This window comes from Drosophila yakuba, chromosome X, assembly GCF_016746365.2.
Source record: "Drosophila yakuba strain Tai18E2 chromosome X, Prin_Dyak_Tai18E2_2.1, whole genome shotgun sequence".
NCBI classification, from domain to species: domain Eukaryota; kingdom Metazoa; phylum Arthropoda; class Insecta; order Diptera; family Drosophilidae; genus Drosophila; species Drosophila yakuba.
Genome location: NC_052526.2, coordinates 8,159,288 through 8,178,638, shown reverse-complemented (window position 1 = coordinate 8,178,638; position 19,351 = coordinate 8,159,288). Strand labels below are relative to the sequence as shown.

The window sequence follows — 19,351 nt, the reverse complement described above, 5'->3', positions numbered from 1 at the left end:
AGTGTGCACACACTGGCTGCGTAATCAGCGGGCGCGAACCATTTTTTTTTGGGAAAGAACAATAAACAAGAGAATAATAGAGGCATAAAGAGCATTCCCCGTCCGATTTTCACGGGCAGTACGAAAACAACAACGGAGCAGAGAGCCCGTTTAACACGACGCGTCATTTTCCACCATTTTAATTCTGTGATTTGTTTGAATTTTGCTGTGTCAGCGCGTTGAAAATTCGTTGCACACTAATAATGAAGCTACTGCTCCTGGTGGCCACCGCGGCCTCCGTGGCGGCACTCACCGCCGGTGAGCCGTCGTTGCTCTCGGATGAGTTCATCGAGTTGGTGCGCAGTAAGGCCAAAACCTGGACGGTAATTTCTTTGTTTTCCCCCCTGCTGACGTGACAAGAAAATTGAATTTTTCCATATTCTATTCTATTCTATCCGCCAGGTGGGTCGTAATTTCGATGCATCCGTAACGGAGGGACACATCCGCCGCCTGATGGGCGTCCATCCGGATGCACACAAGTTTGCACTGGCCGACAAGCGCGAAGTTCTTGGCGATCTTTATATGAATAGTGTGGACGAGATACCCGAGGAGTTTGATTCCCGTAAGCAGTGGCCAAACTGCCCAACCATTGGCGAAATTCGTGACCAGGGATCTTGCGGCTCCTGCTGGGCCTTTGGAGCCGTGGAAGCCATGTCCGATCGCGTACGTAGCTTATCTTATCGATTTTATAGCCCCTTTTTCTCTTTGTTTGACCAGCTGATATATTTCACATTTTTTATTCTTTATTGTTTTTTTTTCTGATTTTGCAATGTGCAGGTGTGCATCCATTCCGGCGGCAAGGTGAACTTCCACTTTTCGGCCGATGATCTGGTGTCCTGCTGCCACACCTGCGGATTTGGCTGCAACGGCGGATTTCCCGGCGCCGCCTGGAGCTACTGGACGCGCAAGGGAATCGTCAGCGGAGGACCCTACGGATCTAATCAGGTTGGTGATCTACTCCTGCTTTTCTAACCATCCTTAAATGGTTTTTTGAAATTATATGATTAGGTTTAAATGGGTAGAAGTTTCCTGTATTTGTTCGTATTATATTTCTACGCAGAAATGGCTTGAAAGTAACTTCATTTGTTCTTTGTTTACTTGAAGTTAGCGACCAAGTTTACGGCGCCATAAAAAATTGTATACAACAGTTATCGCTAGAAAGCGGCTTAGTATATCATATACAGACAGACATCCAAACACATAGAGATATAAGTATCCAATCATACACAGAGCTATATATTGTGAATGCATTCCAGATTGGCGTACATCCTCAATGATAATTTCTAGTTACTAGCTCTTGTTTAGCTTAATACCTAGATTAAGGGAAGCAAACAAACAAAAACGTTACTAATATGCACTTTTTTGCAGGGCTGCCGTCCTTACGAGATTTCTCCCTGTGAGCACCACGTGAACGGAACCCGACCACCCTGTGCCCATGGCGGTGCAACGCCCAAGTGTTCGCACGTGTGCCAGAGCAGTTACACAGTGGATTACGCCAAGGACAAGCACTTTGGCTCCAAGTCGTACTCGGTGAGGCGCAATGTGCGCGACATTCAAGAGGAGATCATGACCAATGGACCAGTTGAGGGCGCCTTCACCGTTTATGAGGATCTCATTCTGTACAAGGACGGCGTCTATCAGCACGAGCATGGCAAGGAGCTGGGCGGTCATGCCATTCGCATTTTGGGCTGGGGCGTTTGGGGCGACGAGAAGATCCCCTACTGGCTCATTGGCAACTCGTGGAACACCGACTGGGGCGATCAGGGATTCTTCCGCATTCTGCGTGGCCAGGATCATTGCGGCATCGAGAGCTCCATATCGGCGGGTCTGCCCAAGCTGTAGATGCAATATGTACTCCGGCTTTGCGCTGATAACAAATCCCTCTATTTTCTATTAACCCCCCTTTTATTTCCATTCCAATTCGCAACTGACGTTTGTAGTTAATGTAAACAACTAAACCTGATTGATAATAAAGTATTGTATATGACTGTGGATCTGAACTTTGCCTCTGCCAACTCTATACAGTGGAACCTCCGTAACTAAAAAGGCAACACAAGAGAGTCTCGAACTGTAACTGGTATTAAATTAAAAGCAAAAAACCAAATGATACAAAAGTAAATATAGCTATTTGTGTGACAATAATAATAATTATCCAACGATGTTTGTAGCGCGAAGCCAAACCGTATTCTTTTATATTTGTTAATGATAATAGTTAGTATTCTATGTACACATATAAATGGATGGGCTGGTTTTCAGATGTTCGTTTTGCGAGTTATAATGTGATTAGCATCTCATTTGATTGATTAATCAAACAAAGAGTACAGCGTGCATTCGCATTCGTCATATGGTGCGATTTTGTTGATTTAAATCGTTTTTATTTATTATTTAAATCAATTTTTCTTTTTTTTATCAGAAAGTGGGATTCACTAAACAGCGTTAGCTTAGCTATAAAAAAATTATCTTGCGAAGTTGCCCACAATTTTCATTACCAGATGTCCATTCCCCGGAGTCCATTTTATACACATATCTTTTCACATAACATGTTTTATTTATTTTTCTCATTTGCAACATCAAATAGAACATTTGTTTTTTATTTCATTTTTTTGTAATCTTGTCATGAACCGCTTTCTTATCGATTTTCTGTGAATTGATTCGACACTATTCACTGAAACTCGATCTTTTTTCTAACAAACAGCTTAGATCGAAAAATATTTCTTACTGCCATATTTCAATTGGTTTACTCTTGTTATTTGTCATAGTCCAATTTCAATTATTGGCTTAAAAATATCTTATTTTTGGGTAGGTTTACATTATATATGTATGTATAATATATATATATATATTCATTTCCGTGGAATCAGCTCAGCTTAATTTATTTTGTTTGTAATTCTGGCTTTGCTTTTTATTTTCTTAGGATTTTGTAAATAGATTGCATTTGGCTTGCTCCTCATTTTTTTGTTCTTCGGTTTGTAGACTTTGTTGTCAATAAATAATTTCGTATATTCTTCGCATTTCGCTTCGCTCTCCTTACAATTGTTTACAATCTGAATTCGTATTTGTTATTCCTGGACTTTTGCACTTAATAATTAAAATACATAACCATGCGGGCATATATTTTCCTATGTATGTACGTAAACATTAGGCTGTTGTTCGGTTAAACATTTCCATTGTTTTCAGTGTTTTGTTCTTTGATTATATTTTCTGCATTAGTCATCGTCAGTTTTGTGTGAGGGCTTTAGCTTATCATCTAAATGGTGGGTTCTCAAAATATCAATGCAATTTCGCTTAACGCTTTATTGGCTTTGGGAGTTCTTATTTCGATGAAGGAGAAAAAAGTGGGTGTACGATGTACATAGATTTCTATAAATTGCAACGATAAATAAAGAGTAAATCAATCAAGAGCAAGCACTAAAATGCCATTGTGTGAAATCTGAATCCATTTGAGTTTTCCAGTTCTATTTCTTCAGCTTATTTCTGCCTCAGGTGGGGGGGATTTATGTAAAACTATACACGACAGTGCAAGATAATTCCAATTTTCAACACAAATAACGATTATCTCTCGCAAAAAAATAAAGTGATATGAACCGTTTGAAGCACATAAGATATAAGCTCAAATATTCTACGCTGAGAAGTTGAACGAAGTATTCATATACAAATAGATCTAGTTGGGAAGTCGGCCGAGACTTATAGAAAACGTATAGCAAAAATGCCCTTAATTTACCAGCTAAGTAGACAGACATTAACATTTTGACTCTATGAGTATCTGGTGTGTTATCTAATAGGACTTGCTTCTAAACTTCTTTTTACCTCGCTCTTGAACCTTGAACTACTCACTTATATAGGATAAACTTTTCATAGGTCGAGATTCGTCTTAAAATCTATAAGATCTTCCATCAGTTTTCAGTTTAATTTAACTTGCTACAAAGGAAAAATAAAACACAAAATATAGCTAAAAATCGACTGAAGTGGAGGAAAGAGGAACGTATAGCCGGACAATACTTTAATCGGAACACTTTTTCAGTTAGCAAGCTTGAAAAGACCTTAATGTAGTTGCGCTATATAAATATACAGTATATGATTTAGTTATTTATCTTCTTTCATCTTTACATACAATTACTCTGTTCTCATTACAACTATCGCTTTAAACTCTTTAATTTGGATTTACTTTTCAGTTTAGGAAGTATCTTAATCGCCTAACTCAACTAACTTTGGCTTAGGTTGACCTAAACGGATCGAACAGATTACAGATTCCTATATCTTCTCTCTTATTTTTACGGTCCCATATGTACCTTCAATTGTGGTTATCTGGTTTACATCCGAGTTTTCTTTAGCTTACAAGATGTGTGAGAGTTTTTAGTTAACTTGCGTGGACAGCCCATAACTGGGGGTTTGCGTACATAGTGGTATATGTATATATATATATATATATATATAGATGTATATATATATTACTATATGGGTAAGATTCAATGCCCGTTACATCGTCAGGTCGCCGTGAGTTGTTTGTATAGGTTTTTAAGTTGTCGGCTTGAACGCATCTCAATACGAACTGAACTTTGGTTTCGGTTTTAGTTTTGGTATCACAAAATCGGGTTTTACGTTTACACAATATCCAATAGTTTCTGTTTTTTTTCTTTCCGAAATGCCTTTCATTTTCGAATAACAATTTTAGTAGAGATAAATATATATATTTTGTTGTTTTTTCATCTTTTTAAATAACTTTTGGTAGCGAAAGACTATCACAATTACGGAGATTTGAAATTTCTGGGGCCAGTTAAGAGATTGTATTCAATTTCATGAAGTTTTTACATTTAACTTTTTCTTCTTTAGAACCGATTTTTTTTTTTTTTAATTTTTTGTCAATTTTACACGCACATTACACATAGATAATTCTATTTTTAGATTTTTGGTTTGGTTTACGGAAGCCGTTAATTTATACTTTTATAGTGGTTGTTTCTCGAGAAATGCATTTAATTTTCCTTTTGATTTTGCAACTCTATCCGCTCCCCTCGCTTCCCTTAGTTGTATCTGTAATCATCCGGAGATCTTCGGTTTCAGTAGTTTGTCCTTCAGTTGTCGTATCTCACTTGGTTTGTTGAACTTGGTTCGCTTGCATATGTTAAACGGTTCTATATTTCGAAGATATCCTTGTATATATCATTTATATTTGTATTTAGTATATAGCTTTGCGATCGGCTCTTGTTTCGTGTAGTTTTCAATGTTTTTTTTATGCTTTTTAAGTGGTTTGGAAAACCATCAAACAACAGGAGGAAACAGTCTTTCTTTCCAGGTACCTAGGGGTTAAATATGATATACAAAACAAATTAATATTGGTTTATTGTTTAGTGAGAAATTGATACAAATCATTAATTATCACGGGTACCATTCAATTCCCTGGCAACTTAGAATCATTTAGAAAGAGGTTTAAAAGTGTTTTAATACTTTTAGACACCCATTTTGGTAATTTTAAGTCACCAGACATTTCTAGCACCGCTGATCGTAAATTCTAACTACTTAAGAGTTCAGTAACATATCACCGCCCTATAACTAGTTTTGTTTTGAATATAGAATATATGAAATTTAAACGTATTAGAATTTGTGCTTTATATGCATACTCACCGCGTGACACATTTGACTTTTGTTAAATGTTGTACAATTGTTTTTTTTTTCTCATTTGCAAATTTGGTATTTGTTATATATATATGTATATATTACACCATTAAACTTTCAATATATCGCGCATAGTATATAAATATATATTCATATGGTATATACACAGATGTGGCATATGGAGGCATCGGTCTTGTTGTCCATTGGCTCTATATATGTTTGTTCGCTATTTCGAGGGGATTTCTATTGGGGTCGTGAGTACATTGGTTTCACTTCTATCTGATGGATCGATCTATAGAGTAGCTGCATCTGCATCTCTGCTGCCCTAGTGGTGGCTCAGGTAGGTCTTGCGCTTCAGGTAACCACTGCGTATGGGTGATGAGAGTCCCGTCTCGTTGCTGTGCTTTTCGATGACAGACGGGTTCGATGGCAGTGTGTGCGTGTGAGGTGTGTGTGTTGGTGTGGGTGTTGGATTTGTTTTGTTTTTTTTTCAGGCAAATTTTGGATATTTTTTATTTTGGTTTGGAAAAAGAAAGACAGAGTTAATGTTGAGAAAGAGTTGAATTTTGGCTCTAAGTGTGGTTTGGAGGTGGAAACGTTTCTAAGATCGATATTTATCGAATTTTTTAGCCCACCTCTAGTGTGGGGTTTATAAATTTTGTTTATTTTTCTCACAACACCAATCAATCAATCAATAAAATGCTCAGCTAGGTATGCTTTAAAATACTTAACAAAGGAACTGAAAAATTCTATAACACTAATGCTAACATGAATTGTCTGTATGTTTTGGTTTTTTTTACGCTTCTATCTGTTTACAAGATGCTTTAATTGTTGGTTTTTTATTGCTCTAAACAATTTGTTTGCTTAAGTTGCAATTTAATTTAATTTTCATTCGTTGCTTGTTCATGCAGCCTGATGGTGTATTTGGCGTGAGGTGAATTTGTCGGCGTGGTGGGTTTTGAACAGCGTGGTGGGTTTTGAAGGCCGTGAAGCATTAAGCGGTTTTTGTTGTATTATTATTATTATTTGTTTGTATTGGTTATCCGTAAATCAAGGAACAAACAAAGAAAAGATAAAAATCGTAATCGAAACATTATAAATCATATATATACTATGTAAGATATATATTTCCAACAGGCCCATTTAACTGTACGCCTTTTATTTTTTATTTTCTACTAAATACTGGCGCACGTATTTTTTGATGTTTTGTTGCATTTTGGCTTTTGTTCGCAATCAAAATAATATCATACAAATAGAAATAAACATAGTACATGAATGCAATAATAATCATAATAATAATAATAATCATCATAATAATAATCATAATAGTATATAGCTTATAGCATAAATAATACGGCATTTGTTCTACAAGAAACTTAAGAATGTAAAATATAAAGTACAATACGATTCGTGAAGGACTAGTTTTGAGAAGATTGGTGAGACACACAGATTGCTTCTAGTACTTTTACGCTGGTGATTAACTTAAAAACATATACAAAAACTATGTATTTTAATCTAATGCAAGTTTCTTAGGCAGCTGGCGTGTCCTTTTCAATGGCATTCTCAATCAGTTGGGCCAGTAGGATGTGGTTGCTGCTGCTGGGACTGTTGATGTTGCTGCTGCAGGGACTGATGTTGGCCAACTGCAGCTCGAAAGCATTGCTGCAGATTGTCACGGCAAGGGAAAAGGGCATGATTAGGTAGGTTGCAACTGGAGGTTCGCAAAATTGGCAAGAGATTACTCGTTCCGGTTGGGGCACACCCCGCCCGAAGAAGGCGCACACAACAACGTTTAAAGGGTATGGGAATGGTGGATGGGTTACCACTGCATCGTCTCGATGGCAAAGCAAGAAACAATGCTGGCTGACAAAATAAACGGCCATGCGACCCAGAACACAAACACAAACCAAAAAAAAAAAAACAGAGAACAACAGAAAGTCACAGAAAATGTCTAGACACCAACAAAGCAGTTTCCAATGGAATACAGGTATAATGCCTTCAGCTGAATCTATTTCACTCTATAACTTTGAGTACATACGATTACGAATATGATTACTGACTATGTTTTCATTTGTATAATAACATGTTTCATGAGAAATTCAAATCTTAACTAACCCTGAATCATTCCTTTGGTAAATAATACAAGTTATCAAAAGCTACAGACCTTTACCTATAACATCTTATATAAGGTAAATTCAATTCACTGAATATAACATTTGCATCCTTATTTCGAATCAGCTAAAGGCAGTACACTGTGCGCAAAACATATAACATTAACACACGAATGCTGTGGCCTATTTACACTAAACACAAACACAGATACGTATATACAGCGAGGATCGGGCGTTACAGTGGGTGCGCTCTGTACAGTGGATCGTCTCAAGCAGCGCCAGCCAGTGGCATCAGCGTCTTACCTTCTGCGCCGCGGATTTGCGGTCTGGCCGGGAAGATTGAAGCATCCGCGTGGAATGACCATGCGCGCATTGCCCTTCGCCGGACGCGAACCACCCACAGCCTGCAAACCGGCCAAGTGAGCGGCATAGCCATCGCTAAGCACGGTGGCATTGGACTGCAGCTTCTTGCCAACCTGTGAGGAGAACGTTTAGTTGCCATTAATTCTGATCACGAAATCTGAATTGTAAGTGATTACCTTGCCCACGATGAATATTTGATCAGTTCGCATGCCAACATTCGTGTAGACACTAATGTCCTTGCTGCTGCCGTAGGCGGCAGTAATTGAGATTCCATGGTTCTGCACCAGATTGTTGAGATAGGCCGTCTTGTGGCCCAATGGATCGGTGGACAGGCCGTCGGCGAACGAGATCAGGCCATGCGGGAAGTTGTGCTGGCTCAGCCAGGACACAACGCGTTGCTGCTGCATATCCGGTCGTCCGGTGATGTAGATGAGCAGGTAGCCCAGCTCCTGCCAGTGGCGGCAAACATCGACAGCTCCGGCACGTACCTTGGGATCCCTGCCCGTCACCGACATCGAAGCGGTGAAGGAGCCATCAATGCTGAAGACCACGCATTCGGTCAACGGCGGCACCACCGCCATATAGCAATCCACCGAGGTGTGATCGCCACGGACCACCATCTTTACCGGGTATATGCCATAGCCTAGGGATACCTGATCCGGAATGCTGTACGAGATTCGACCGTTCTTGTCCGTCACCTCAGTACTGAGGAACGTCCACTCGCCCGCCGGCGGATCCTTCATAATGTGCACATCAACCTTCTCACCGTGCAGGGTAATCATGTCTAGGGGTCCGTACATAAATCTCGCATTCAAACGCTGCTCCCTGCCCTCCTGCACGATCACATCGTTGGCCCGATGATTGGCTGCCACATTTTTCAGCTTCACCGAGGTGCGTTTCTTGATCCACTTCTCCCTCGGCTGTCCTGGATGGAAGGAGGCATTGTCCTTGTCATCGTTGGAGCCCACAAAGGGTATGCCCTCGAATTTGCCAATCTGCCGTAGAATAAAGGCAATCACATCCGGACTCTCCCAGTAACTGGCGTGGAAGAGGTGCGGCAAGGCGTGAGCCGGAAAGTTACTCAATCCCTCCGGGCAATATAAAGCGTAATCCAAGCGCTTTGTGCCCCACCATTTGTTTTGCACTGCGAATAGAAAGGTTGAATTAGTTAGTTCAAAATACAAAGTTTGTTTAAATATAGCTGCTGCTTCTAGCGGATAACGACGAGCTTCTTACGGGCATGGATCGTACTAAGCGAGACATTCTCAATCAGACCCGATATCGTGCTCTGCATCGATGCGTCCGACAAACGGCGACCAGCCAGCAGATTGTTGCCGTCGTTAAAGTGCTGCGGATGCGACTGAATGACCTCCACTGAAAGGGATGACATAATGTTTCAATAAATGGCATTATAAATACACGTGTAAAGGTTACAGAAGAAAAGCTATTGAGATATACTCACATAAATGCAATGGCTGACCATTTCCCAGCGGATACTTGGCGTACCGTGGGACATTAACTGGCGCCAATATCGAAAACCGGGCGCTGAGTAGCGGCTCCAGGCGCGAGGCTATCGGATCGGTTGGATGGAACAGATTGTAGACCTGGTGGCAGTTGGGCCGCGGCAGAGCGGCCTTGGCATCATGAAGTTTCCTTGCAGCAAGTACCACAGACAGCGGCGATCCGAACATAAAGAAATCACAGACCTCAAAGTCCAATTTGGTGGCCCGCGAATCGCTGGAGGAGCTGGAACGGCGTCTACGTGGCGATGGAGCCACCAGCAAACGCTTGGCATCCAGATCGGCTTCGATGAAACGCTCGTCATCGTCCAACCTCGAATTTCGAGCGCTCAACGGATTGTGGGTATTTATATTTGTGGCTGCATCTCCACCAGAATTTGAGGCGCCTGAAGCCGTTCCCGGCTGGCTGCCATTTGATCGGCAGAGAGCCTCGTATGCCAGCAGTGAGCCCATCGAGTCGCCCAGCATGACAATCTGGCCAGAGAATCCGTGTCCCTCCTCCGATTTCAAGAACTCATGGTAGACAATATTGGCAGCGGCGACTGTCTTGTTGACCGTCTCGTGAAATTCTGGCGATGCCACGGATAGTAGGGGTATGGCTCCAATAGGAACATCAGCTATATTCGGTATATCCGCCGCCGAGGGCGATGCATCAAAGGAGTACGGACTCAGGCTGGAGAGAATGCCCAAGGCGTCGGTGCAAATTGAGGGGCACGGCACCATCTTGATGGTCACATGAGTGAGGAGGCTGGGATAGTGCTGTCGCATCACCGCCTCAAAGGAGCCACGGAATGTGGTCACATCGGATTTCTTGGCTGTCAGCTCGCTGGCCGCATCTAAAACGCTGCCCGCATGGACCACTAGGATCAGAATGGTTGTGGGGCATGACGGTGTGCTCGGTGATCCCGGCGGCGAGGAGTCGTGACTGCGATCCACGCTGGCGGAGGAGCGTAACTGTCGCTTGTTGCCGCGCTCTGAGGCCACGCGCATCAAAAAGTCCTGATTGAATATGCTGTCCTCTTGCCGCGAGTTGCCACGCCCACCCACGGATGCTGCGCTAGAGGGTCCGCCATGTGGCGGGGGACTGTCGTCGCCCTCGCCCAGCAGCTCCAGCGAGCTCCACTTGGCCAGCGAGTTCGTCTCATTGGTGTCTAAAATATAAATTAATTGAATAATTATAATTGAAATTGAAACGAAGGCAAGATATTTTGCGATTTCTTTATGTTAATCAACATTTATTAATGCTTACCCAGACAATCAAAGAATTCCTCATCCGAATTGGATTTGGAGTCCACTTCCAATCGCTCCATACGCCAGTTTGCCACCTGAGGTGTGCGTAAATTGAATTAATACTTGTTTATAAGCACAATTGCTGTTCAGATTGTTTATTTATAGGCATGAATATGCTACATACATTTCTTCGAATCTGTTCTACAAAAAAGCGCCATTGAGGGGCTAAGCTAAGCTAATAGAACTTGGCTAATCAAAAACTGCGACTAGGCAAATTACTAAAGGAATGGCGGAGGAGGTTTATATGGTGCATGGCAGGTTTTATACTAATTATAATTAATTTATTATTAGCTGGGCATTTACTAGTAATGAAAAAGAAAGAGAAGGGCATAATGGGAGCGACAGAGAGGGCGAGAGGAACTTACATGTCTGCGTGGCGCTGTCTTTGCATGCGGCTTTTTGGACTGATTTTGGATTGTTTTCGGTTTTTGTGAGTGTAATTTTGTTGTTATTTTTTATATATTCAATTTATTTGATTTCATTGATTTGTGTCGATTTCGATTGTGTTGTTGTTGTTGTCGGTGGATCGTGTTGGATGGAAGGTAAATTAAAGATTATTTGGTAAGACGCAGCACATTTAAAGGACATAGCGGCACACAACACACAGAAAATTGAACACAGAGACAGAAAAAAGGTGTTTTCGAAGGTAAATATTGTAAACTAGATTAAAATGTAAGTTTAAGTGCGGCAAAAAATTGCACTTTGAACATTAAACGCTTTGAACTTTGAATAAAACTAGGTTAGTCAAAGAGAAAGAGAGATATTTCAATAAGAAATTGAGTATGATTGTTATTATTGTTCTATAAAAATTCTATTGTTTTTTTTGTAAGCTTTTCAATGGGATAATTCCCTGACTTTTCAGTCATGTTAAGAAACAGTACACAAAAGTATTTGCATAATTAACACCAAACTTGTAAAACTTTCATTTGCAGAGTTAACACACGAAACCCACATCGAAAACGAGCAAAGGACAAAGGACAAAGAGAATGGATAAGCTGGCCGTGCTCACCTGGAGATCGAAGCTGTGGGCAGATCCCACCGGAGAGTGAAGGGCACCCTTCGACCCGAACTTGCCCTTCTGGGCCATCTGAATACTTTGGGAGCGGGAACGTTGCGCGGATCCGCTTTGGTTGGCGGACAGATCTACGCCTGTACCAATGGCATCGTTCTCATCCTCGTCGTCATCCTCCTCCTCGCCCTCCTCATCCGAACTGGCCTCGGCGCTCGGCGGCTGCTGGGTGACAATCGGCGGCACGGCCGGAGCGGACTTCTTTCGCTCGCTGCCCGTTGTAGAGGCGGCGGTGACCGCCGTGCTGACATACGGCTCCGAGATGCTGTCTGGAATGGATTAATAAAAGTAATAAATACATTGATACACTGGTTCATTTTCTTATGGATGTCCGAATGAATATGCATACAAGTTTTATTCTAACTAAAAGTTGTTCGACTTTTCTGAGCATAATTTATAATGACTTTGGTTTTTGAATGATTTCATTCAGTTAAACATTTTATGCTTGATCTTTGTGCAAACTAACACTTTTACAATTTAGCATGTTTATGTGGTGAGTCTGAAGTGGATGATAGAATAGTGGAGGTGCCCAAAGCGGACTGACCATCGCTGCACTCCTCGCCGCCGCCCATCTTCTTGGCCAGGGCCAGTTGCGTTTGTCGCTCCAGTTCGCGGATATCCTCGATGGTTAATCCGAACCACTCGTCCTGCCATGCCCACGCCTGTCGATGGGCACGCAGCATCATCTTGCGCAGCGCCACGTCGTGGATGAACTTCTCCAGCTTCGTCTGCATGCCCCAGTAGCGGAACTCAACGCGGCAGATCTTGTAGGCGGTCATCAGGGACATGTTGCGCGGTGTCGGCTGCTTCTTGCCCTTCACTTCTCGCCAATACTCATCCAGCCAATCCTCGCCCAAAGGGCCACGGCCCGTCTTGTCCGACACAAAGTGCTTGGGATCCTCCTCCTTCACATAGTCGCCACCCCACAGCTGGTCCTTCACAATGTCAATCACGTCTGCAAGGACAGAGGGTGCTTATTAGAAAAAAATCCTTAAGCATGTGGCTATTATTATGCACTATTCTTAGAACTCTGACTGACCTACTATGCGATTACGCAGATCGCTTCCGGACAGCTGGAAGACATTGTCCTGATAGCCATTGTCCGGATAATAGTATGTCTCAATGTCCAGCGAGAACTTCTCCACAAACGGACAGGTGTAGCGAGTCCTGGTATACGGATAGGCATTCCATGCCTCCTCCTCCACGGTTAAAGCGCTTTTCGGCAAGAGACCTTGGCAAATACAAATAAATATTGAATTAAAACGTAATTAGCTCACAGTATTTAACTCACTTTTGATCCAGCCAGGCAGATGATTGCCCACGTGGTAGATCTTCTTTGTGTATTGACCATTTCCGCCGGGTCCATCCTTGTACGGCTCATTGATGATAATCTCAACGCCACTGCCCTCGCCATGACTCTCCTCGCGACTCTTTTTCTGTGAATTGGATATCAGTTTTGCAAGATTATTATGACTGAAATCAAAATAAACTGCAAGTGTATTGAGCAAGATTGCTAGAATTTCCGGTGAAAACGTTTGATAAATATTTGCCATTGTACATATTTGTAAATAAGTTCAATGTGCAAAGACGAATAAACAGTTCCAGACAAATTGTACATTTTGTAACGATCAAAGATTACATTTGAAAACTGTTGAACTATTACACCGGAAATTGCTAACGTTAAATGTGTATTATATTTTTGTTTGTGGAGCTATAGAGCTATTTCTATGCATACTATTTAACTGCAACTAATGAGCTATTTCGAAAGCAATCAAGCGAAAACTGCCTTTGAAAACTATTTTTAAGTCAAACATATAGGCTGCATTAACTTTTAGATGATGCTTATCGATTGAATTTAACTAAAATAAAGAAATTACACATGTCTAGGCGAACTTCTAAATAGCTTTGTCTCAGAAATAGGAATCCTCACCGCAATCATGTAGAGCTGGGCGATGCGGTACTCCTCGACGGTGAGGGGCAGCGGAATGCGGTACTCCTTGATCAGCATGTTTATACCGCGTGACTTCGAGTCCTTGGCGTTGAAATGAGGGATTCCCCTGCGGTTATTGACGTGTTGCGAATGTCGGGCTCTTCCGACGTTACCGGACTGTTCCGGCGTCCTCCTTTCCGGCTGCCTCTATTGGCTCTCGTTGGCTGAGGGAATGGCAATCATCGATTGCCGCCGCTGGTCATGGCTGGATGATGTGATGGCGACGCGGATGTCGTCCGACGTTTCTGTGGCGGGGAATTTGGGGGTAGGTAGCACCTCGTCTATGACCTGGTCGAAATGGGGGAATCGGAAAAACGAGGCGGGGTTAGTCAGCGGGTCTATGGATAATTTTCCAGGGCCGTAGGTGTACAGAGGTCCAGATGTGTGTGTGTAGGTGTGTGCTAGTTGCTATGGCTTCTGCCTGCTGCTTGCCTATCTGACATTTAAGTGAATGGGCACCCAGAAAACTAAAATTGCACAGCCCTATGTGGAGCTGGAAAGTTACTTCAAGGTTGGGAAAGTGTTCGTTAGAATTATTAAAACTTATGCATCTCATAGATGAATATGTAATTTATATTTTAGTGTGCGATTATCTAAAAATACACACATTTTAAGCTGCTTACTACTGCGTAGCAGCAAATGAAAAATCAAGTAATAATCCCCAAAGTTATTAGCTATAAACGAGCTGAAAAGATTTTAATAGCACACAAAATGTTTTGCAAATGCAATTTAAACAGGATATACACATTCTAAAGCAAATTATTGTGCTGCTATTCACAATTATTGGCTTTAAGCAAGAGCAAAATAAAAGTGATGTCTTTAGAAAAAGACCACCAGAGCGTTGCAGTGAGTTCTAAAATGCAAATTACCATTTTATTTATTGATTTCGAGTGACAGCGAAATGGGGACATGAAAACGAGCGGGGAAAAAACCTTTGACAGGCACTTTGGATAATCGGATGTGACTTGAGGGCTCTCAGGGGTTCCTTCTGTTTTGAAGCGAAACGAGGGCCAATGTCAATTAAATGCCAACAACAAGAAGTGAGTCTTCGATAAGGTCAAGTACAGTATCGCATTTCGCAAAAGAAAAAGCAAAGAACTACTTGTTCCACCGTCTTTACTATCAATTTAGCATGTCGCCCTGCCCATTTCACTGCTTTCTATTTCTATATATATATAAATATTCCATATTCACCTAAATGGGAGTACATTATAATAGTTATTAACTAAGCATTCCTATGAAAAATGTCTTGTACACCCTAAAAACTAATATTATCCCAAGCTATGGCCAACTTATGACTTGCCTGGAGTTAAAACTGGCCAGCTTTGACGAAAACGAAGCCAAAATTCAGTTTATCGTGCATAATTCGGTTGCTGTTCTTACCTTGAACCATTTCTACTTTTCCTATCTTTTTTGCTAATTGGATTTATTGTTGACTGCTGACAACAGCAATAGCAACCTAGGGGCCCTGTGGGGCAGGAGGTGTGAATGTGTGTGTGTATATATATAGCTATGTACGTAGGATGTCGTCTGACGCATTTGCATCGCATTCTGACCTATTGGAATGTGGCTAAACCTGCGAAGGAGTGTGGGTGGATGGGTGGTTGGGGGGCTAATTTAGGGGGTGGAGAAAGGGGCAGACTAACACGTGTATAAGTCAAATGCTGTTTGAGGACAAACAGCGATAGGGGAATTATCGTTATGACTGATAATAAAGTGATGAATTCCCGTGCAGAAATATTAATTAGTTTGGTAGCCAGTAATTACAGTAAGTATTGCTCAAAGGGAACTTCACTGATAATTTGTTATTGAATAAATAGTATTTCCAAACAAAAATTTATTTAAGTTTAAATCTAAATAAGTTATCAAAACAAAGTAACCTAATAAAATATAATTTTAACTAACATTTTAAAGAGCAAATAAACCTTTAAGCTAGCTTCACTGTGCTTACAAGCTGTGAACTTCCATTGCTAATGACCTTGATTAGACTCCTAATCTGTTTAGATCTTATCTCGCATTTATCTCGACCACAAATTTGTCCAACTGCTCATTAAGTGCTATTGTATTCCCTCGTCCAATTTATGGATCCCAAAGGAGCTTACTTTTTAATTGGAGCTTTTTGTGTTGGTGTAATGTTCGGGAAATGGGGATGGGGATTTTGTAAATTGATGCAAGTGGTACCTTGTACTTTGGGATGAAAACTCAACCATGTTGCGCAAAAGTTGAGATTTACATATAAAAAACCTTTTGACGTTATAAGATATTACTAAAAAGCTGCTTTTTATACATATGTATAATTATATTATAGCATAGTTTGCTTAGCTTGTAGTTACATACAAATATCATACAGTTTGATCGCGATAAGATCTGGATGGACATTGCGGGGAGAGTGGAAGGCGATGCTATAATAAGAGGCACAATAAAGAAGGGCAGTCAATCAATAATTATTGGGCACAGCGGGCAGTGGGGGAGGGAACACGAACACAGACATGCACATGTTTATGTCATGGCAGTTACATGGCAGGCCGTAACAAATCGTAAGCCCCAACAATATGGCCACCGCTTTCTTTAGCCCCACTCCCCCTCTGTCCCACCACTCTCTGCCATGCCACGCCCCCTTTTGGCTCAGCTTTCTCCACCCCTCGTTAGGCTCCCCCATCCCCACTTTACTGTTTTTTCTTGCCTCCTTAGCATAATTACATTTTGTGACACAGAAAATGCGACAGATTTTCTTTGCTACCCTGGGTCAAAGGTTATCGAAAGTGCACTTAAAAATGTACCTTCTACATTTTCAATACTTGTTGTTAGGCAAGCAAAAGAAAAAAAGCACTATTTAAAGAATGTCAAATTCTGATTACAACTGCAATTTCTTTGCCCAATTTGATATTCATACTTTCTTGCGGTTTCTTAAGAATACAAGTAAAATTCGTATAAGAAAATACCTGCAGTTAAAGGAGATAAGAAATGTTTATATTCATGATGAGAAAAAACTTTGCAGCGATAAGATTTATTACAATGGAACTTCCTTTATGGAGGTAATAAAAAATGGGCATTATTTATGATTCGATTTAAGCCTTTGTCTTAGGGGGCATTTAAAGAATCTAGCATAAAATCCCACTTTTTAAAATGGATGAACAACCAGAGATGGATAGTCGACCCACTGTGCATCAATAAACAAATTACAAACGCACACATGTGCTGGCTATAAAAGAGCCGGCCAAAGTGCACGTAGTCTTCAATGTGGTTGTTTATGATGTATATTGTCATTTAAAAAATTCTGTTTATGATGTGACCAAAGGGTAAACCAAGGGTATGCACACGAAGAAAAGCCAGAGCATTATCAAAAATAATTTCATTCATTATTATTAAAATTATCTTTCTAACCATGTCCTAAAGCTAAAACAAAATGCTATGATATAATTCTCATATTTAAATAATTTTTAGATTGATTGGAATCATTTTTTCTCCGTGTAACATAATAAGATGAAGATGGGTAAAATTCCACGTTTTTATGCACAATACCATTTTTTTTATTAAGTCTGCAAGACAGAATCGCAAATAGTGCACAAATGAATAATGGCGAAAATAGAGGAAATAAATTTGCGCAATTGTTGCAACATCGAAAACGCCAAACTGTTAAATAAATTGCCATGGTAATTGACCAAGAAATACAATACATAAAATAAAAAATAAAGGTGTAGAAAAAAGTGCAAAAAAACGGTAATAAAACGAAAAGAGGCAACAACAAAACAGACGCACTGAAGCGGAAATAAATAAACGCGTTTGTGGGACAGAGACAAAAATAGAGGGCATGGGATGCAAAGAAAGCAAAGGTTGAATAAAAAGCCTATTAAATCCGAGTCTCAAGTTTAGTGAGCTAAATTAGACGGAAAAGAGCAAAAAAAAAAAGGTCACGTACTCTCTCTCACTGGCTCTCCCCATCTCGCTCACTCCTTCGTGCACACCTGTGGCACGCTTTGTGCTTATTAATAATTTATAAATACAACAAGCAGCAAAAATAAGAACACAACAAATGTATTTCTAGGATTCATCTCAAAAAGCCCTTTTTTATTATTATTCATATGATGACAAGTTAATTTTTAAAAACTCATTAGTCAATCTAACATTCCTAACAATATTATTCATGGGAAATTCATCATATTTATATAAATGTTTTATCTAAAAAAAAATAATAATAATAATTAAAAAAAAAATTATATAAATTAAATTTTTTATGATCCTTTTTATTATATTAAGAAGAAATTAAAATAATGATGCATGTAACATTATTAAAAATAGTTTTAACTAGTAACAAATAAAATTTCCCAACATAAAATATCTTATATTATTATAGAAGACAACAATGAACTTTTAAAAACGCGATGCTGTAATAAACGTTTTCCGATTTATAAAAGTGCCAAAGTCACAAACACAACAAAACAAAGCTTTACGTGAAAATTACGCATGGAAAATTCTTATCACAGACTTGTTGTTGTTTGTAGAATAGAGTAAAAGCGTGGAAGAGGAAGATAGCTATAGCTAACGGGACCTTGAGACCTGGCCACAGCCAACACACACACACTTTCACAAACACGACGCAGCTTACGCATTTACGCAGCTGCCACCCACACACACACAAACTAACGAAGTATCCTTAACTAATTTTCCACATTTTGTTGTAAGCTATTTCATTTGTTACATACAAATTTTCATACACCAACTTTCAGTGGGCCAACTCACATTATTATCATTCGCAGGCGGGCAGCTGGACAATTAACAAAAAAAAAGAGTAAGGCCCAAAACGCAAAGAAGAAAAGAAACAACGACCAACGCACAACAAAATATAAATATACAGTGGATATTTGCTGAGTCGATGGGGCGATTAATACAATTTATCTATTCATTTTCTTTGGGGCGCTTTTCCAGGCCGCAGATGAAAAATGTTTTTAGCGTTGTTGCTGCTTGCCTTGCGTTTGCTTATTTCTTTTTGCAATCAAAACGTACACACTGAAAAAAAACAGCGTGCGCTGCGCGGCGGCAATGTTGCGATGCGACTCGTCTCGCGTTTGATTCCAAACTGAAGTATCTTACTTCAGTAACCAAACCGAAATGACGCCGAGCGGGACGCCGAACGCTAAACTAAACGAACGACGAAAAGCAAACGAAGCTAATGCAAAAGCAAAACGAAGAGGGAGGCGTTCTGGGAACGAATATCAGCTCACAATCGCCATACTAATAATGTAACATATGTATATTTACAATCTAAATCTATTATGCTTAAATACTTAAACAATATGTCTACAATATAAATTCATATATTATATTATAGCTCCGTTCAACTGCCCAAAGGTATCGTATA

The 19,351-nt window shown here is 40.4% G+C and overlaps 2 protein-coding genes across 12 annotated transcripts; one reads left to right on the top strand and one right to left on the bottom strand.

Moving 5' to 3' along the window:
* Window positions 1–24: 24 nt before the first annotated feature.
* On the top strand, window positions 25–2,039 carry LOC6524658 (cathepsin B). The gene is made up of 4 exons (XM_002100479.4): window positions 25–362; window positions 442–702; window positions 817–984; window positions 1,408–2,039. The coding sequence occupies exons 1-4, from the start codon at window positions 243–245 to the stop codon at window positions 1,879–1,881; spliced, it is 1,023 nt and encodes a 340-aa protein (XP_002100515.1). The 5' UTR covers window positions 25–242; the 3' UTR covers window positions 1,882–2,039.
* LOC6524657 (protein retinal degeneration B) lies at window positions 1,561–19,087 on the bottom strand. 11 transcript variants are annotated; one of them, XR_005562177.2, is made up of 13 exons: window positions 13,933–14,418; window positions 13,294–13,438; window positions 13,042–13,233; window positions 12,547–12,957; window positions 11,943–12,271; window positions 11,299–11,337; window positions 10,893–10,968; window positions 9,586–10,794; window positions 9,360–9,497; window positions 8,300–9,267; window positions 8,064–8,236; window positions 5,659–6,561; window positions 1,561–5,333 (listed from the first exon to the last, which is right to left on the bottom strand). XR_005562177.2 is itself a non-coding variant. In XM_043207307.1 (13 exons), exons 2-13 carry the CDS (start codon window positions 14,008–14,010, stop codon window positions 7,179–7,181), a joined length of 3,891 nt encoding a protein of 1,296 aa, XP_043063242.1. In that variant the 5' UTR covers window positions 14,011–14,280; window positions 18,997–19,087; the 3' UTR covers window positions 6,750–7,178. The 11 variants fall into 11 exon arrangements, 7 of the variants coding, with proteins under 7 accessions (XP_015045810.1, XP_039233452.1, XP_043063242.1 ...); XR_005562176.2 differs by having other exon boundaries at window positions 5,659–6,047; XM_043207307.1 differs by lacking the exons at window positions 1,561–5,333; window positions 5,659–6,561 and adding exons at window positions 6,750–7,311; window positions 18,997–19,087 and having other exon boundaries at window positions 13,933–14,280.
* Window positions 19,088–19,351: the final 264 nt, after the last annotated feature.

Coding starts and splice junctions, on each gene's coding strand:
- LOC6524658 (XM_002100479.4), top strand. CDS start 243: ATGAAGCTACTGCTCCTGGTGGCCACCGCGGCCTCCGTGGCGGCACTC. Junction 703..816: donor TGGAAGCCATGTCCGATCGC/GTACGTAGCTTA, acceptor TGCAATGTGCAG/GTGTGCATCCATTCCGGCGG. Junction 985..1,407: donor GACCCTACGGATCTAATCAG/GTTGGTGATCTA, acceptor ACTTTTTTGCAG/GGCTGCCGTCCTTACGAGAT.
- LOC6524657 (XM_043207307.1), bottom strand. CDS start 14,010: ATGCTGATCAAGGAGTACCGCATTCCGCTGCCCCTCACCGTCGAGGAG. Junction 12,272..12,546: donor CGGCGAGGAGTGCAGCGATG/GTCAGTCCGCTT, acceptor AATCCATTCCAG/ACAGCATCTCGGAGCCGTAT. Junction 7,312..8,063: donor GCAAATCCGCGGCGCAGAAG/GTAAGACGCTGA, acceptor GACAATCTGCAG/CAATGCTTTCGAGCTGCAGT.